Source organism: Haliaeetus albicilla, chromosome 11 (genome assembly GCF_947461875.1).
Source record: "Haliaeetus albicilla chromosome 11, bHalAlb1.1, whole genome shotgun sequence".
NCBI lineage: Eukaryota > Metazoa > Chordata > Aves > Accipitriformes > Accipitridae > Haliaeetus > Haliaeetus albicilla.
The window spans coordinates 26,770,953-26,787,400 of NC_091493.1; the positions used below are offsets into that span (position 1 = coordinate 26,770,953).

General features: G+C 50.9%; 1 protein-coding gene across 2 annotated transcripts; it reads left to right on the forward strand.

Annotated features, from left to right (window-relative positions):
* Window positions 1-1,959: 1,959 nt before the first annotated feature.
* Window positions 1,960-15,684, forward strand: MFSD13A (major facilitator superfamily domain containing 13A). Of its 2 annotated transcripts, XM_069796864.1 has the most exons (10): window positions 2,008-2,048; window positions 7,007-7,223; window positions 8,332-8,600; window positions 9,055-9,134; window positions 9,922-10,371; window positions 11,269-11,386; window positions 12,378-12,474; window positions 13,219-13,390; window positions 13,978-14,171; window positions 14,386-15,684. In XM_069796864.1, exons 3-10 carry the CDS (start codon window positions 8,436-8,438, stop codon window positions 14,637-14,639), a joined length of 1,530 nt encoding a protein of 509 aa, XP_069652965.1. In that variant the 5' UTR covers window positions 2,008-2,048; window positions 7,007-7,223; window positions 8,332-8,435; the 3' UTR covers window positions 14,640-15,684. The 2 variants fall into 2 exon arrangements, with proteins under 2 accessions (XP_069652964.1, XP_069652965.1); XM_069796863.1 differs by lacking the exon at window positions 7,007-7,223 and having other exon boundaries at window positions 1,960-2,048.
* The last annotated feature ends 764 nt before the right edge of the window (window positions 15,685-16,448 follow it).

Consider the following 16,448-nt stretch of genomic DNA (forward strand, 5'->3'; position numbering starts at 1 on the left):
AGTCAAGATGATGCCTTCACTTAACTGAGGAGCAAGAAACAGTAGGATACACAACCTGGTCTTAAGAAGGTAGCTTGCTTTCTACAGTCTCTTTTCACCGATGTACCTTAATGACACATACAGAGCCAGGAGATACACTAAGATACCACATCACACCTTGCAGAAGCTTTCCTGTAGTAACCAGGGCTGCAATACCTGTCTGAACATGCCCTTGTAGCTAAGGAAAACAACAGGAAACTCATTCCTTCAGCAATTACATTACATGCTCAGACAGGGAGCTTTAAACTTGTCTATAGACAAGACTACTAAAGCTAATGCAAGGTTCATATCTTAGCTGGTGAGATGCCTTACAGAAAAAAAAAAGTAGAACTTGAACATAAAAACTCAGACATAGCAAGGATAGAGGGCACAGGTAAAGGAACAGCTAAAGTCAGCACATGAAGCTAGCATAGAAAACCTCAAAAGCACTCACCAGAACTTCAGGTTCTTTCTCAAAGCAGCAAAATGCTATCAGCAACACTCAAAGAAGAACTATAAAGTAACAGCCTAAATAGCATAGAAAAGAGCCCACCACAAAGTACTTCAGAAATGAACCTTACTTTTTCTTTATTTTGCTCCCCAAGATTCTTGCTCACATTCAGCTACAGATAGCTAAGCTGGTATTTGTACTCACTGCTCATTCAGTAGGTTGTAATTAAGTAAGAAGCCATACAAATGGCTCCCATCAGCACTACCTTATTGTAAGCACCTGCACTGTCCAGGGCCTTTACAGATACAAATCCCCACAAAGGTTTAAAAAGGGTGACTCAGTCTGCAAGGTCAGCTCATCATTGCTCAGCACAACTGCTGCAGCAGAGCACGCTCCTCAAGGATGCTTAATGCCTTGCTTTGCTGCAGTTAGTCTCAACAGCTGAAATTAAATACCTACAAATCACTCTTTAATTACAAAATCTGTTGACTGCAATTTATTGCCTGGCTTCTGTAAATTTATAAAAATAACCTGTTTAGGAAGCCTCTAGTAAGTCTAATACACAAGCATGTTGGGAAGTAATAGGATGCAATGATACTTTTCTGAACATAGCAATTGGCTTTTGCCTCAATTTTCCCTGATGAAATTTGTGAATAGTTGGATGGGAGCAACTGTTGTGGTGAGAGGTGGAAGGTGATGCGTATGCCAAAAATGGGAGTTGCTTCTTTGAGAGAAATCTCCAAAGAGAGATCTTAAATAATAAAAGGCAACGATAGTCTCTATTTTCTGAAATATATGGGACATAATGTAAACGGATCTTGGGAGAGAAGCGCAAGTAGCCGATGACTAAGACCAGAGACAAGTACGGCATTTGATGCATTACAGGGAAGGCTACCTGCCCCCTGAGCTGCCACGTTCGTTGCTTTGTTTCCACTTTGTCATGTTGCAGCCTGGCACAACGCTTTTTTGAGGCGTTTAAGGTGAAAAGGCCCCACGAGCCCAGCTGCCTTCACCAGGAGGCATCTTGTGCTTCCCAGCCCCGTTTCTCCTCCAGCCCCGTGATGCTGGGGAGAGGGGCGGAAGGCCCCAGGGCAGCCTGGCCAGTGGAGGGCACCCCAGGGGACCAGGCCTAGGGCCACCCCGCCTCCGCTGCCCCCCTTGGCGCTGGTGGCAGGGCCCCCGCCCGCCCCGCCGAGTCCGCCCGGCCCGGCAACGTTTCCATGGCGACAGGCGCCGCGCGAGCCGGAGGGATCATAGAGGAGCCGTTCCCCCTCCCCCCCCCCCGCTCCGGCTAGAAAGGCCCCCGGGGAGCCCTTCCCTGCTGTGGCTCTCACTCGCTGAGGGGCGGGGCTAATCCAAATGAGGCGGCCAAGGCAGCGGGCGCGGCTTTCAGCCGCTTGCCGGCGAGGTGACCTCACACGAGATGGCGGCCGGGAGGGGGGCCGGCTTCACTTGCCAGGACGCAAGATGGCCTCGGGCCGGAGCGGGGCGGGGCGGGGTCGAGAGGCCGCCAGGCGCGCATGCGCGGGCGTGCGGTTCGGCGGCGGAACGGCGGGGGCAGCACCGGTAACGGACGCAGGTAGGAGGCGCTGAGGGGATGGCTGTGGGGAGGGGTACGGCGCGGTGCCTCCCCCACCCCGATGCCGGCCTGGGTTTGTCTCCCCGCCTGCAGCGGACCCGCCCGGGTGGGGTGGGGGAGACCCCCCCCCCCCTCAATGCAGTGGGGCAGTCCGGGTGGGGTGGGGAGTCCCCCCTCCCGCAGTTGGGCGGCCCGTGCGGGGTGGGGGGGTTCTCCCCCTCCCTGCATTAGTAGAGCTCTGGGGTGTGCCTCCCGCCGTTACTCTGGACGCTCCCACGTGGGTGCGGGGGGTGCCCTTCCTCCTTGCTGTCAGTGCCCGCGGGCAGGAGCCTCGGCCCGTCTGTCCACCGCTCTGGAGCCGGTCGGGGCCTGGCTCCCATCCCCTCGCAGGGTACCGGCAAGGAGAGGTGGCCCTGGCATTGCCCCACCCTACCTGGAAGTGTGGGGCGAGGCTCTGGCCATCGTGTCCCCGTCACACCTTCCCCTCACCTGACAGTACAACCTCAAACGGGCCCTCCACCTCCATGGAGCCTGAAACGATGGCCGTGCCCCTGCCTGGCCGCCACTTCCTCTCGCAGGGCTGCTAGGCCTCCCCTCAGCACAGGGGGACGGGTGGCTGGATGGCTCTGGGGTGATAGCAGCAGCACCACTGCTTGGGCTCGTCCTCTGGGTGGCCAAAGAAGCAGTGTCCCTGTCTCTGGCCTTGCTTCGCAGGCATTGCCTGGCTCCCTGCGTTCCTTTCCCTTGTGCAGGGCATCAGCTACTGTAGTTGGTGACCTAGGGCTGTGTTTTTCAGGCCTAAATGCCACGGAGATCTCTGGTGGCCTCGGCAGCCGGGCTTGTATCAGCCTTTCAGTTAGTGGTGCGTGGCTGGTGGCCAAAGTCAGGGTGTTAGGGGGGTGACTGCGGCTGTGAAAGGTTTGCACAGGTGAAAGGCCTCACTGACTTAAAGATGGAGACAGTGTAGCAGAAACTCCCAGTTGCTGCTGCTTGTGCAGAGTGTTAAAAAGTGCCTCTCGCCTTGTGTTTCCTATCGAGTCTTGACAGGAACAGGCTCTATCTGTGTAGTAATCCCCTGTTATAGCTTCTGTGATTCCACTTTTGGGAGTTGTTTTCAGTAAGGGTTTCATATTTACTTCCAAACCTGTAATGTGAGGTCAGAGTTACCTGGCAATGGTTCCTGTACCAGTGCTATGAAGTCCACTACAGGATTAGAGCTTATATTGACAGTAGCATTATGGGGAACCAGTTTTTAACACATCTAATACACTTTCCTTACACTGTAAAACAATGAATTGTGTAGAAAAGGGATGCCATGTGCTGTTAAGTTAAATGCCTTACCAGGTTCCAAGACTATGAGATCTACCTGGTTACCTCTATTAATGAACCTTGTAATCTCATTAGGGAATGAGATCTGATTTAACGAGATTGCTCTGCTGGAACACAGTTCCACAGAAACTACCAGCTGGTTCAAGATGTTAATTGTCATCTGTGTGGCAGTTCTGTTTACGTGTGTAAACTCTGCAGGAGTGACGGCAGCACCTGATGGAAGCATGTGACTGCGCATAATAAGAAGGGTGTTACCAAACATCTGATGATATGGAGGCATCTGTGATTGTTGAATTAGTAAACAGTACTGGGAAACACCCTCGTAGCCTCTTCGAAGTGGCACGTTTCCTTGCCTGACCCAGGTGGTATCAGGTTTTCAAAGGCTTCATTGCTTTACTGTTCAGATACCAGGCTGCTGGTAATCTGTTGTTGGGGAGTTGGTTAATGTTTCACATAGGACTGTGTTTAGTGTTCCCTTGAGACTCTCTGTTAGCAAGTGGATTATCTGAGGAAAGATGGTGTTAGGACTTCAGAAGTAGTACAATGGAGCAACTGAGAGTCTTGGAGAGATATCCACCTCTCAGAGGGTGCATGTGATCAAAGTTTGGTCAGAGGAGCCTAAATTTTGTGGAGTGTGTGACTGGATAGGAGCTTTCCTGGGATAGGAATAGGATTTTGAGACTTTTTTTTGTTTAAGTGGAGGCTCTTTCAGTATAATTAAGTTAGTGAAATAGCTCTGTAGAGGGATTTTCCTTCTTACTGAACAGAGTCCTGCCAGAATCTACGTAGCTCCATGGGGTGAGGACCCACTGAGGTGTCTGTGCTTTGGAGGCCTCCTGGGGTACCATGTGTGGGGTGGGAAGGAGCGTGCAGAAGCTGGTCTGTGCTAACAAAACAGACTTGTCACTGACAGATAAGCCTGACCAGAAGACGACATCCATGACCGTTTCCTCTGGCTGGGAATGTCACTTACAGGGTCTGGGAGGAATTGGCATGCCCAGCACCAGGTGCTGTGCTGGGACGGGTCACAGAGCAGCAGCTCTTTCACAGGCGCAGCTCCAGCCTGGCCTCCCTGTGGATGAGGCTGGACCACCAGCAGCCCAGTCCTGTCTAGATATGATGAATGTCTAGAAATAGGGTTGCCTTTTGAGTGTCTTATCCAGCTGGTGGATTTATTGGGTAGCGGATGCAGAGACACCAGGCTGGTATATTTGCCTGGCCCGCTGCTTTAGCTAATAAGCCACCCAGAATCCAGAATATGCAGCAGAGGCAGTGTAGTGATGGCTGGAGCAAGCACAGACATATCCTGAAGTATTATTTGGGATATTCCAGCCTGCATTACCCACATAGTGGAGAATGAATGGGAGAGTCATCCTGTTACTGCGGTCAGGTCTGCAGATGACTATTTCAGGCTCCTGAGTGGCAACTTCAGCATATAGGACTCATCTGGTCTTGCTTAAAAGACTGGCTTGGGCCAAGTTTCACATATAAGGCTCTGCTGCCAACTCAGTACAACTGACTTCAGCTGTGGAAGGCTGGTGTTCAGTCTTGTTGTAAGGCCACAGGGTTGCTGAATTGCCATGGGACACAATGACTTGTGAATCCAGCTGTGAGCTGGCTAGGAAGTTAGAGCAGATGTGCGAGGCCCAAACTGTGTTGTGTTTCCAGCTGCTGTATGCTAGCACTCTCAAACAAAAGCAATGCTTTCCTGGTAGCCAGTACTCAAACATCCTTCTCAAAAAGATAAGATCTGTAAACGTCACTGGCAGGAGCGATGCCAGATGTCAGATGCAGAGGTGGAAGCTTCTGAAATAAAGGCTAGTTGCTTTCTAATTTATGAGCTTGTTGCTTTATGACTGTGCGTTAGAAGTTCAGCGTGAATGAATGATAGCTATTCCCTCCTGCAGCTCCTTTTCCCATTACTACTTGAAGTCGAATGTTGAAAAGTTTTTACATACTCCATGAGTAATTCTCCATCCCAAGGAAAAGGTTATGAAAATACCAGTGTGGCAAGCTTAAATAATGCAGTACTTTGGATGTAGAAGCAAAATCTACTTTTTACAGACAATTATGATTTGTTTCTTTTCATCTGCAGATGGGGAGGGAAAAAGTATATATAAAAATACCTAACAACTATCCTAACAAAGTGAAATCACTTACAAATGTCAGCTGCCTGGGGAGGCTGCACATCTGTGAGGGAGAGACGAGGGAGAAGAAGGAGAGGAAGTGGAACGTCACCTTCTTTAAACAGTGCTGTAGCATATAACTGACGAAATGAGGTGTCTCTGGAAACTTCAGCAGCTGCGGTTTGTGCAAGATGTGCTTAGTGAAGCATCATTTGGATGGGTACACGTGTAAAGCACAGTGCTAAAGTCCAAGCCTAGAGCGGGCTTTGCTTTCAAACAGGCTTTGTATAGCAAAGTCAAGTCCAGGTTAAGAATTGCCCTAGTGTGTCAGACTGTTGGTCTGTGTTGCCCCATATTCTGCCCCGCAGTGGCAGCAGGAGATGTTATTTAGGGGTAGAGCATGTGAGCCTGGCCACTGTCAGCAGCCTTTCTACTTGTCCACCCCCAGCTTGCATAGCCTTTGGATTAGGGATGCTAGAGGGGATTTCCCTGCCTGTTCCCTTTAGTAGCTGTTTGTGTACAGCTGTTTTCCATGAATTTGTCTATTCCTTTGAACCTGCTGCCCACATTGGCAACTTCCTTTGGCAGAAAGTGTCAGGTGTCTGCTACGTGCCAGGTAAAGAAATATTTTCATGTGCTTTAAACCGATTCCCTGCTATTACAGTGAGCGCTCCTGATTCTTGTGTCCTGGCACACAACAGTTTCACCTTCACCTTATCCACTGTGCATGGGACTGTAAACCTTGATCGTGTTCCCCTTCAGCCTTTCCTGTCTGCCTGAAGAGTCCCAGCTGTTTAGTCTTTCCTCAGCAGGCAGCTGCTTCAGTGCCTTGATTGCTTTAGTTGCCCTTCTTTGATCTCCCTCATCTCTGTGTCTCAGGAAGTTTGTAGTGAGGTTAGATGTGCATGCAGTGGTCAAGGTCTGTATACACTGGTGTTTCATACAGTGCAAAATGATGCTGTCTGCTTGTTCTCCATCCCATTCATGAGGGTGCCCAGCACTCCGGTGGCTTCATCTGCCCTTGAGCCAGTCTTCCACAGAAGGCTCTTGGTGAGAGACAGAGGACTCATCGGTGCGTGGGTCAGTTGGCTTAGCTCTCCCTTCTTCTTAACCTTTATCTTTACACATCACAAATTCTTGATTCCTTTTCAATTCATGACCATACAAAATGCAATTTCCCCTTGAGGCTTGTCTGTCTTTAATTACACCTATAAAAGTTCATTGTCTGGCTGAATTCCCCTCCAAGCAGTGTCTTCCTTTTATCTGGCTGTGGGTTTTGGCATGGCAGGGATGCAGAATGGTGGCTCAGCTCCACAAGGGCTCTGCAGTTGGATCCAGTTGAGGTCTAGCGCTTTGGCTGGGAGTGGAGCCGATGTGCAGTTTCAATCTAGTGATGTAATTGATTGGAACAAATGCTGTTCCTGCTCTTTCTGAACTAGTTATGAGGAATTCCTTGGGCTAGGCAGAGCGGATGGTTATTTTTGCTTTTCTAATCTTGCCTAGAAGTGGTCAGACTCATGGCTTCTGGGAAATGCTGAATGGGACTGGCATTTCATCTGGTTTCATACCCAGCCGTTTATTCTTCCCCTTGATCTTCTGCTTGGACTTGCTGCAGCTGATGTTGCAAGCCCAAGAAGGCTGGCTTGGTGCGTAGTTTCCTGTTTCTGATGTGCTCCTTCTTATCCTGCATTGTGAAGTTCCCACAACACGCCTGAGTTGGGTGAGTGCGGACCCTGGAGGGCTGAAACAGGAGTGACTTCCAGCCCTTTATCTTGTTTTTGACAGTGTTAAGATAGCGACCTTCTCACCCATCATGCATATGCTGTCAACAGGGCTTCTTATGATGGCACAGGCTGGAGAAGCGGACTTACACTGATTTAAGAACCCTTAACATCTCACCAGATACACAAGTGCCTCTGAAGAGGTGCCTTGTGTTTTGCCTCTGGACTGTAGCAACCTGAGCATGGTCCCACCTCCTGGCTGTGAGCTCCAGTCAGTGCTGGTGTTAGGAGCCCTCCCCTCACACCTCAGCACCTTGTGAACATACAGCAACTTGTTCTGGTATAAGGCTGCTGTTTCCACTTGTTTTATTTCCATATATATTGCCATCCAGCCAAAGCATCTTTATTTCAGACACTGATCCTAAAATTCAGGCCACTCTAAGAAGAGTGGGACAGCTGCTAAGCAACTTCTGGTTGCCTTTATCGCATGATGGCAGCACGTCTGCTGCATGCCATCATGTTCTGGTCGTGTCGCTTCATGTCACAAAGCAGCAACACTGCTTGCCATAAATAACTCCTGTCTGAGCCAGCCCAGGTGCAGTCAGCTGTGACTGCCTGAGGAAAGCAGTGTGTGTGTGTGAGATTACATCACAGCTGTTGTCATTTTTATTTGGCTAAAAATTTACACTGGTACCTAAAAATGTCAGTGACTACATGTGTTTTCTGAAGGCTGCTTTGTTATTTGCAGCTATCTAGCTTGATTCCTCCTGTGACCTTGCCTTTAAAGAGCTGGAAAGAGCTAATCGGCTACTTGCTGGATAACAAAGAACATTACAGGGTAAAGGACAGGACAGCCTGCTCACGAGGAGACAGTTGTACCCCGGGAGCCCGCAGCCTGGCCTCAGCTTAATGAAACAGCTTTAGTGCAGCAGACAGCTTTCAGTCTGTTAAATCCGCTCCAATCCACTTTTGAACAGTTCCTCAAAGCAATATGAATTCTGATCTCTGCAGACAAAGATTTACCAATTAATTTGATTCAACTTTTAGTTCATTTAAGAAATTGAACCTGGTTTCTTTTTTTCTTCCCCCCCCGCCCCTCTCCTGCAGGAGCAACAATGGATTGGCCCCAAGAAAAATATAGCAGGTGTTGGGAGAAGACATCCCATTTGAAATGGAGGTGATCGAGGGAGCTGAACGCTGACTGCACCAACATGGGGTTGCGACTGTTGGCTTGTCTTTTTCATTTGCCCACTGCAGTGATCTACGGGTCCCTGTCGCTGTTTGTTTCCATTTTGCACAATGTATTCCTCCTGTACTACGTGGACACCTTTGTCTCTGTTTACAAGATTGATAAACTGTCCTTTTGGATAGGAGAGGTTAGTCTTTTCCATAGGCTTCTGCCCTCTTAATAAGAAATTCTGAAACCAAGACTGCTCGTTGCTAGAACTGTGAAGAATGTTAGCTGTAATAGCAGTGTTCCCCTTTGGAGAGGGAGCAAGGGAGCCTTCTGAGTGCTAACTTGGGCTTTTCAGTTTTTCCCACTTATATAAAGATAGAACAAGCTGGGATAGAAAACCCAAAGACTTTGTTGTTAAGACTGCCTTTCTGCTGGGGACATCAGGGTGTTTCACAAGCAGGCAAAACTGGCCTCGCTGTGTAATCTGGCGGTTGCCCTGGACAGGGGAATTGTACAGTGGTGATGGGGCAGGGAAGGTGCGCTGGATGGTTCCTGCTGGTTGTTCACTGTGCCAGCTCAGCGCTGCTTCAATAACAGAACTGTGTCTTTGCAGGAGCTGTCCTTTGGTTTCACTGTACTGTTTTCTTTCCTAGACAGTGTTTCTGATCTGGAACAGCCTCAATGACCCTCTGTTTGGCTGGCTGAGTGACCGAGTGTTCCTCAGCACACAGCAGTAAGTTAAGCTCAACTTCCAGCAGAGTCTGGGAAGTTGTTTAGTCTCTGGGAGAGATGATGTGAAATTAGCAGCTTTAAAATGATGGTGTGGGAATGGTTTCTGGGACATGGAACTCTTAAATACCTCCTTTTCTTGGCATCTTTGAAGTTCAGTGCTCTTTGCATGTTATTTTAGTACCTGGCTGTATAGAGGAAGTCACACATCTGTCGGGTAGATGTGACCCTAACCTTTAACAATCACAAGTGGTACAGAACCTAAAATACAGGTGTCTAAAATGTCAAGCTCCTGCTATATGAGCAAGCCTCTTAGTGGGGTGTTGGAGAATGTCTGTACATGGTTTGGGAGACACAAGGAGGAAAAGGACAATTATTTCCACCTGGAATGCCTCTGACCAAACTCCTTGGATCATGGATCACTGGCCATTAGCATTTCTCATGTGTTTATATCAGGCTCGTAATGAAAATTGTGGTGTGGCTTCCTGCAACTAGTAAAAACTTCAAGTGCTCATTGAAACAATTTATATTGTGCAAAGCACAGATAGTGCAGTGCTATCAGGAAGAGACTTGCTCTGGAGGAAAAAAAAATCCCTTTCCTTCATGCTTTTTGGCCTTCTTAAACCCGTATTTTCAGTAATTAGCTGAGAAGGTATCTGATGTGAGTGCTTGTTACATACGCAAAAGCTGTATTTGTGTCTATTCCACTTACACAGTTTCCTTGGGGAGGGAGAATACATGGTCATGCAGGGTTTTGTCCAGGTGTCTAAAGTTTTTGTCTTCTGTTGCAGGCCAGGAGCAGAGATTTCCTCCCCAGAAGTAGTTCTGAAGAGGCTCAGAGCACTAAGCCACAATGGCCCCCTCTTTGCCATCTCTTTCCTGGCTTTCTGGGTTGCCTGGGCTCATCCTGGTTTGCAGTTCCTTCTTTGCCTTTGCATGTATGACAGCTTTCTCACCATGGTCGACCTCCATCACAACGCCTTGCTCGCAGATCTGGCTGTTTCAGCAAAAGACAGGACTAGCCTCAACTTCTACTGCTCCCTCTTCAGTGCCATAGGCTCCCTCTCTGTCTTCATGTCCTATGCAGTGTGGAACAAAGAGGACTTCTTTTCCTTTCGCATATTTTGCGTCGTGCTGGCCCTCTGCTCCATCGTTGGTTTTACTCTGTCCACACAGCTGCTCCGCCAGCGGTTTGAGACTGATGGGAAAGCAAAATGGGACCAAGAATCAACCCTAAAAGAGTAAGTGTCACCAATTCTGCAGCAGGGACAAAGGCCTGGCATAGATTTGTAGCATTCTGTTATGCACTGCAGCAAACTAAATGTGTGGAAAGATCCAAGACAAGGCAAACTTTTGTTAATCATCTATGATTCTTGTCTGTTGATACAGTTTTCAGAATCACCTCTGTTACACTGGCTCCTAAGGCCCTCTGAAAATAGGACAAAACTATCTCGTGACACCCCTGGCCCAAACTGGAGGCAGAGCCCTGACCTGCTGTATGGCCATCCAGTGTTTGGAACATGACATGAGTTAATATCTAGAGCACCCAGTGAGGCCTGTGAGTGGCAAAATGTCAGAAGCAGCTTATCATGAAAGCATTCCTGCTTGAGCATGAGACCACCTTGCTGCCCATTTCCGATGGAGTTGGACAAGCGAATGTCTCTTACCCTTTTGCTTGCTTTAGCTACCTGATAGTGGCTGGGCTGTTGGTAGGCCACGATGCAGCTGGTTTTCCATGTTCAGCTCCCTTGCTTTTCCTTGGGCTGTCTCACTTGTCATCCCTTGTTATGAGCTGCCAGCGTTATGCTGTAGTTATGCAGCAGATCCTGATGAGATCTGCCAGGTGAGCTAACCGCAGGGATCTGGAAGAGGAGTGTATGCGTAGTAGAATGGCTAGTAGGAGGAGAATGCATTTATGGACAGAAATCTGAAACAAAGGTTCTTTGGGAGACCTGTTGCTTGTGGTTCTTGCTAGCATTAAGCAAATGTTGTAGACTACTGTTTTGATTTGGTCTAGGGAGAGGGACGGTTGGGATAGGAGATATGGCTCTGCATCTACACAGGGAGAGCTGGGGGCTCTCCCCTGCTTGGTGTGAGGGATTTACAGTTGTTTGGTTTTTTTCCTTCTCTCCCTTTAGGCTGTACATTGAGAAACTCTCTGTCCCCCAGGAGAAAAGGATCACCCTGGCAGAGTATCTCCAGCAGCTCTCCCGGCATCGCAACTTCCTTTGGTTTGTCTGCATGAACCTTGTCCAGGTAGGTGCAGCAGTGGCATGTTGTGATTCAGAGGATGAACACTGGCTCTGGCTGTTTGAGGTGGTGATTCAGCAGTATGTGAGTTCGCCAAGAGGGGCAGAGGTGTTTCCAGCACCCACTTGCTCTTGGAGCCTCCTGCACATGCTGGCTGATTTGGCAGCTGGTAGCCACTCTCCTTGCCTGTGACCCAGGGATACTTCCTGAGCAAGCTGTGGGGTGCTCCTTCCTCTCTCCACAGCGTAGGCTGGATTACGGGGGCTGGCTGAGTGCTGTGCAGCCCATCTGGGGTGCAGAAGCACAAGGCCTGGCTCATGGTGGGGATGAGTTCAGGAGTGCAGTTTGCTGGTGTGGCTGTCAGCACGGTCTCCTTCTCCTTTCTGGTTTTCTGAGGCTCACATCACTGTTCTCGCTGTCCAGCTGGATCTTGCCATTTCTGTTCTTCATCCTTTTCAGTGATTACTACCAAATGCTGGCAGCCTGCCCAGCTTTGTGTGCTGCAGTCACAGCTCCTGTCTCCCTGGGGATCCTTCGGTTCCCCTCAGGCAGGCTCTTGATGCTGGTCTGCATATTTGTGTTCAAGCCTCAATGCTGCCTTTATCCTTGTCCTCCTGAGAGCTGCCTCCTCCCTTCTGCTGTGCCACTGCCTCCCCCAAACCCTTGTCACTGCTGTCACCTCCTTGCCATGCCTGCCCCAGCAGTGCTGTGTGCTGAGCAAGTGTCCTGCAAGCCATACCTCGGCAGCTGGGAAGTGGTACTGACCCCAGGCACGCAGTGGGCATGGCTGGTGGCACTGCAGCTTTGCAGTCTCAGCCTACAGTGTTGTAAAATCCACAGCTGAGCTCTTGCTCTGCTGAAGTACTCCAGGCCCACCCTGCATGATCCCTTAGCACAGGGCTCCTAGGATAACAGAGGCCAAAGGGCTGTTTGCTTTTTTCTGTTCTCTCTTACTGCTGCTCTTGCTGACCAGCTCGTTTGCATGCTGCCTTCACAGGTTTTTCACTGCCACTTTAACAGCAACTTCTTCCCTCTGTTCCTGGAGCACCTGCTGTCAGACCAGATCTCTGTCTCTACTGGATCCTTCCTGCTTGGTGAGTCTCAGGTGGGACTGGAGGGAGCAGCTAGATTAGGACCTGCCTTGAGTCTGGATTCACTCTTCCCAAACTCCATCTGGGAAGAGGTGTCCTCACGTGCTGGTCTCTGGGCTGTAAGAGTCACACATGCACACACTCCACATGCTTCCCTGGGACCTCTGAGTCGTCCTTCCTGGGCACAGAAATAACTTGGAGCCTTTTCTAGTGATGACAAGCCCAATGTGCTGGACTCTGGCCTAGACTTCACAGAGGTATTGCTCTGAGCATTAGTGGCTGCAGATAGTGTCCCCAGGATGCAGCAGGGAACACAGCCCTGAATTTAATCCCTTTCTCTCTGTGGCATATGGGCCTTTTCTAGGCTGCCACAGATATGTGGGCAGTGGTCCTAGAGTTATCCTGGGAGGGTTATGTGTGGGCCAGGTCTGGTCATGCTGTCCTGTCCGTCTCATTTCTGCTCCAGGGCTGAGTCCCAGCCCCTGCTTGACACTTGGCAAGTCTTTTCTTCTTTCCTGCCCATGAGGTTGATGGAAGAAGGCCTCCCTCTGTAGTAAGTGTGTGTGCTGTACCACAAAGCCACTGAGTAAATCTGCTGCAGCCTTCTGTATGTGCGTGGGGGCTGTTCTGTACTGTGTCCTACAACCCTGCTGGTGCTAGCCAGCCTTGTTCTCTCTCAGTATTGGTCCTGGGGGCATGGTAGATACTGAAACTCCCTCAAGCTATTGTGCCTCTGTCTCTGCTCAGGTGTTTCCTACATTGCCCCCCATCTCAACAACCTCTACTTCCTGTCCCTCTGCCGCCGCTGTGGAGTTTACGCTGTGGTGCGAGGACTCTTCTTCCTGAAGCTGGCTCTCAGCATTGTCATGCTCCTGGCGGGACCTGATCAGGTGTATCTGCTCTGCATCTTCATTGCCAGGTAGGTGGGCAGCACTTGCTTCCTCTACCACACAGGAAGGGAAATGACTTGTCTCTGTTTTATGGAGAGGAGTGGGAGACCGGGAACAGTAGCCAGGGTCCCACAGAAGTCATGTGACTCCCAGCTCTGACAGCACCTGAGCATGGTGCTGGTCACTGCAAAATCTGCTGGCTGTGTCTGCAGCAGAGTGAGGGAGGCAGCGATGTTCAGGAGGACGCAGATCCAGCAGAGCTAGTGGCAGCCTGCAGCAGCCTCACCTAGCTGCTGAGCTGAGCTTCTCTCCTCCTCTGCAGCCTGCCTGGGGTGATAGCCCTCAGCGTGTGCTGCAGCTGCCTGTTGGCCACTGGCCCAGCATGTCCTGTCCCCAGGCCTGTCTGTGTAGCAGGTCAGGACTGATCCAAGGTGTTGCTGTAGGGTACACAAGGCTTACTGCTAGCAGTGTTCCCCTCGTGTAACCAGGGCTTCTGAAATTCTTACTTTTAAGTGCGGGGGAACCTTTCTCACCCTCTCTCTATTTTCTCTGATCTCTCACCTACTCCCGTCATTTCTTGATGCCCCTATTCAGTGCTTTGCCTGTTGTTCTGCAGCAACCGGGTGTTCACAGAAGGGACCTGTAAGTTGCTCAACCTGGTGGTGACTGACTTGGTGGATGAGGATCTAGTCCTGAACCGTAGGAAGCAGGCAGCCTCAGCGCTTCTCTTTGGGATGGTGGCTCTGGTCACCAAGCCAGGCCAGACCTTTGCCCCCCTTATCGGCACCTGGCTGCTCTGTGCATACACAGGTAAGGACGCTCCTGGGGAAAGCAGCGGGGCAGGAGAGGGCAGACCTGTTAGTTCAGTGTCCTCCACCGTGTCCTGTGTCCTGGGTGGGTGCAGAGGGTTCTTCTAGTTGCTAAGCTGTGCCTGGTCTCTGCATCTCCAAGGCTAGTCACTCAGAGAGAATGGGCAAGGGTCCATCCCCACTGTCCCGTCTCACAAATGATTTTCTGACACCAGGCTACGACATCTTCCAGCGCAACCCCTTGAGCAATGTGGTGAGTGCCCAGCCGAAGCTGGAGTCTGTCGCAGCTTTGGAGCCAACTCTTCGCCAGGGCTGCTTTTACCTCCTCGTCTTCATACCCATCTCGTGCGCAGTGCTGCAGCTCCTCAGCTGGTCGCAGTTCAGCTTGCATGGGAAGCGTCTGCAGATGGTGAAAGCTCAGCGCCAAAGCCTGACGCAAGGCCGAGCACCAGAGGTCAAAACGATCTAGGGGTGCCTGAGCCCCTGGGGTGTTGCTGGTTCCAGGCTAGTGCAGGACTGCAGGCTAAGTGCAGGAATGGTGGGCTGAGAAACCCTGATGTTTACGGTTCAACTGTGAAATGCTGTAATGCCAATGTTTACTCATTCCAGGAGGTGGTCACTGGGGAAGGCAGAGATGTTCAGCATGTGAGGGGCCTGGGATAGATGACTTGGCCACAGGAGCGAGAACATTTTATCCTAGCCTGTCCTACGGAGCAGAGGGCTGCCCATGCCAGGGGGAAGGCGCTGGGTTGCAGTGTGTGCTAGACAGACACATCCCCAGTGCAGTCCTCTGCCCTGGGGAACCGCAGCCTCTGGCTGAGCAGGAGGGGACCGCACAGGGACTCCTTCTTTGCCAGAGCCCTGCAGCTTTGGGAAGTGGAGTGGGAGGCTCCTGAGGGACCAAGTGACTGAGGGGGCAATTGCAGGACAGCAGGAGCAGGGATGAGAGGACCCTGAAGGCCTTTCCCAGTAGTTGGTACAACACCTCCCACATACAGCGCTGCAGTTCTTGGACCAAATCCGCTCTTTGGCATTTCTTATTCCCAGGACAATATCCCGCACAGCCAGGGTCTGCCAGCTCTGCTTGTTTTACGGTGAGGCTCCCTCCTCTGTGGCCTTGCAGTGGGCTGGGAAAGGTGCTGAGCTTGAACTGGGCTCAGAGCCTTGAGCTGAAACATCTCATCTGGCATCCTGTTGCCTGTGTTTATCCCTTCTCTCCCCTCCACAGCCCCTTGCAGTCAGTGCTGTCACACAGCTGTGCCATGAGCCCCCTCCCATGCTGGCTGGGGCTGTGGGGCCGAGGTCAGGGAACCAACCCCTAAGGGAGCCGGTGGAAGTGCCTCCCTGCCCAGGGCAGTCCCCGGTGACCCAGTGAGACAGCCTGGCGCCTTCCCCTCTTGCAGAGGGAGAGCACAGCCTGGAGGAGACACCAGGTCTTGCTTTTGTGCCTTCGATTCCTCTTAGGAGCCTGTCTGACACCATGCTGGGCAGTCACAGGGTTGAGATTTTACCTTTGTGGTTTGGTCTCCCTGGTTCTGGCTAGGAGCAGACAGGGCAGGTAGTCACCAAATGGACCCCCGAGGTGAGGGAGTGTCTTAATCTCTGCGATGTGTCCGTGGGCAGGCAGAAGAGATGTGCCAAGCAGAGCTCTGCCTCTGCATGCCTGTGGGAGGAGGAGGGGGGTGCAGGCAGCGTTTGAAGGCTGCTGTGTGCTTAGGGCTGTGCTGATCTTTTAGTGCCAGGGTCCCTCCGGGGTCTCAGCCCACAAACCTGCCATCTTGCCTCAGGACATGGCTGCCTTCTGTCTTGGACCAAGACGTTCCTGCCACAAGGGTTCTGTAGCTCTTGATGGTTCAATCATAAGTTATTTGTGCGACTTCTAACCAAGTTTGAGAATGATTCTTCATTTCATAAATTAAAGATGATCTTTTCTGTATTGCTCAGTGATTTTTTTTTTTTTTTTTTCCTAGCAGGTGGACCTAACCTGGCTGGGTTCATATGGTACTGCAGGGGGACAACTGTGGTTATATGGGAGAAAATGGGACTGCTCTTCTCCAGCAAAACTGGGTGCTGGGGCTCACCCCTGTTTCTGCAGGGGGCAAAGAGAGTCGGTGGGCTGGTGTTATCACCTGCCTTTTGGGGGAAGGTGAGGCACTTGCCCCTGCTGCTCTGGAGGCCCCAGGGAGTGGACTGTCCTCTTCCTTCACCAGCAGCTTCTGGGGACAAGCTGGGGACAGTTGCAGGCCTGGGCACAGCACCACCTTCCCATGTCCCCAGG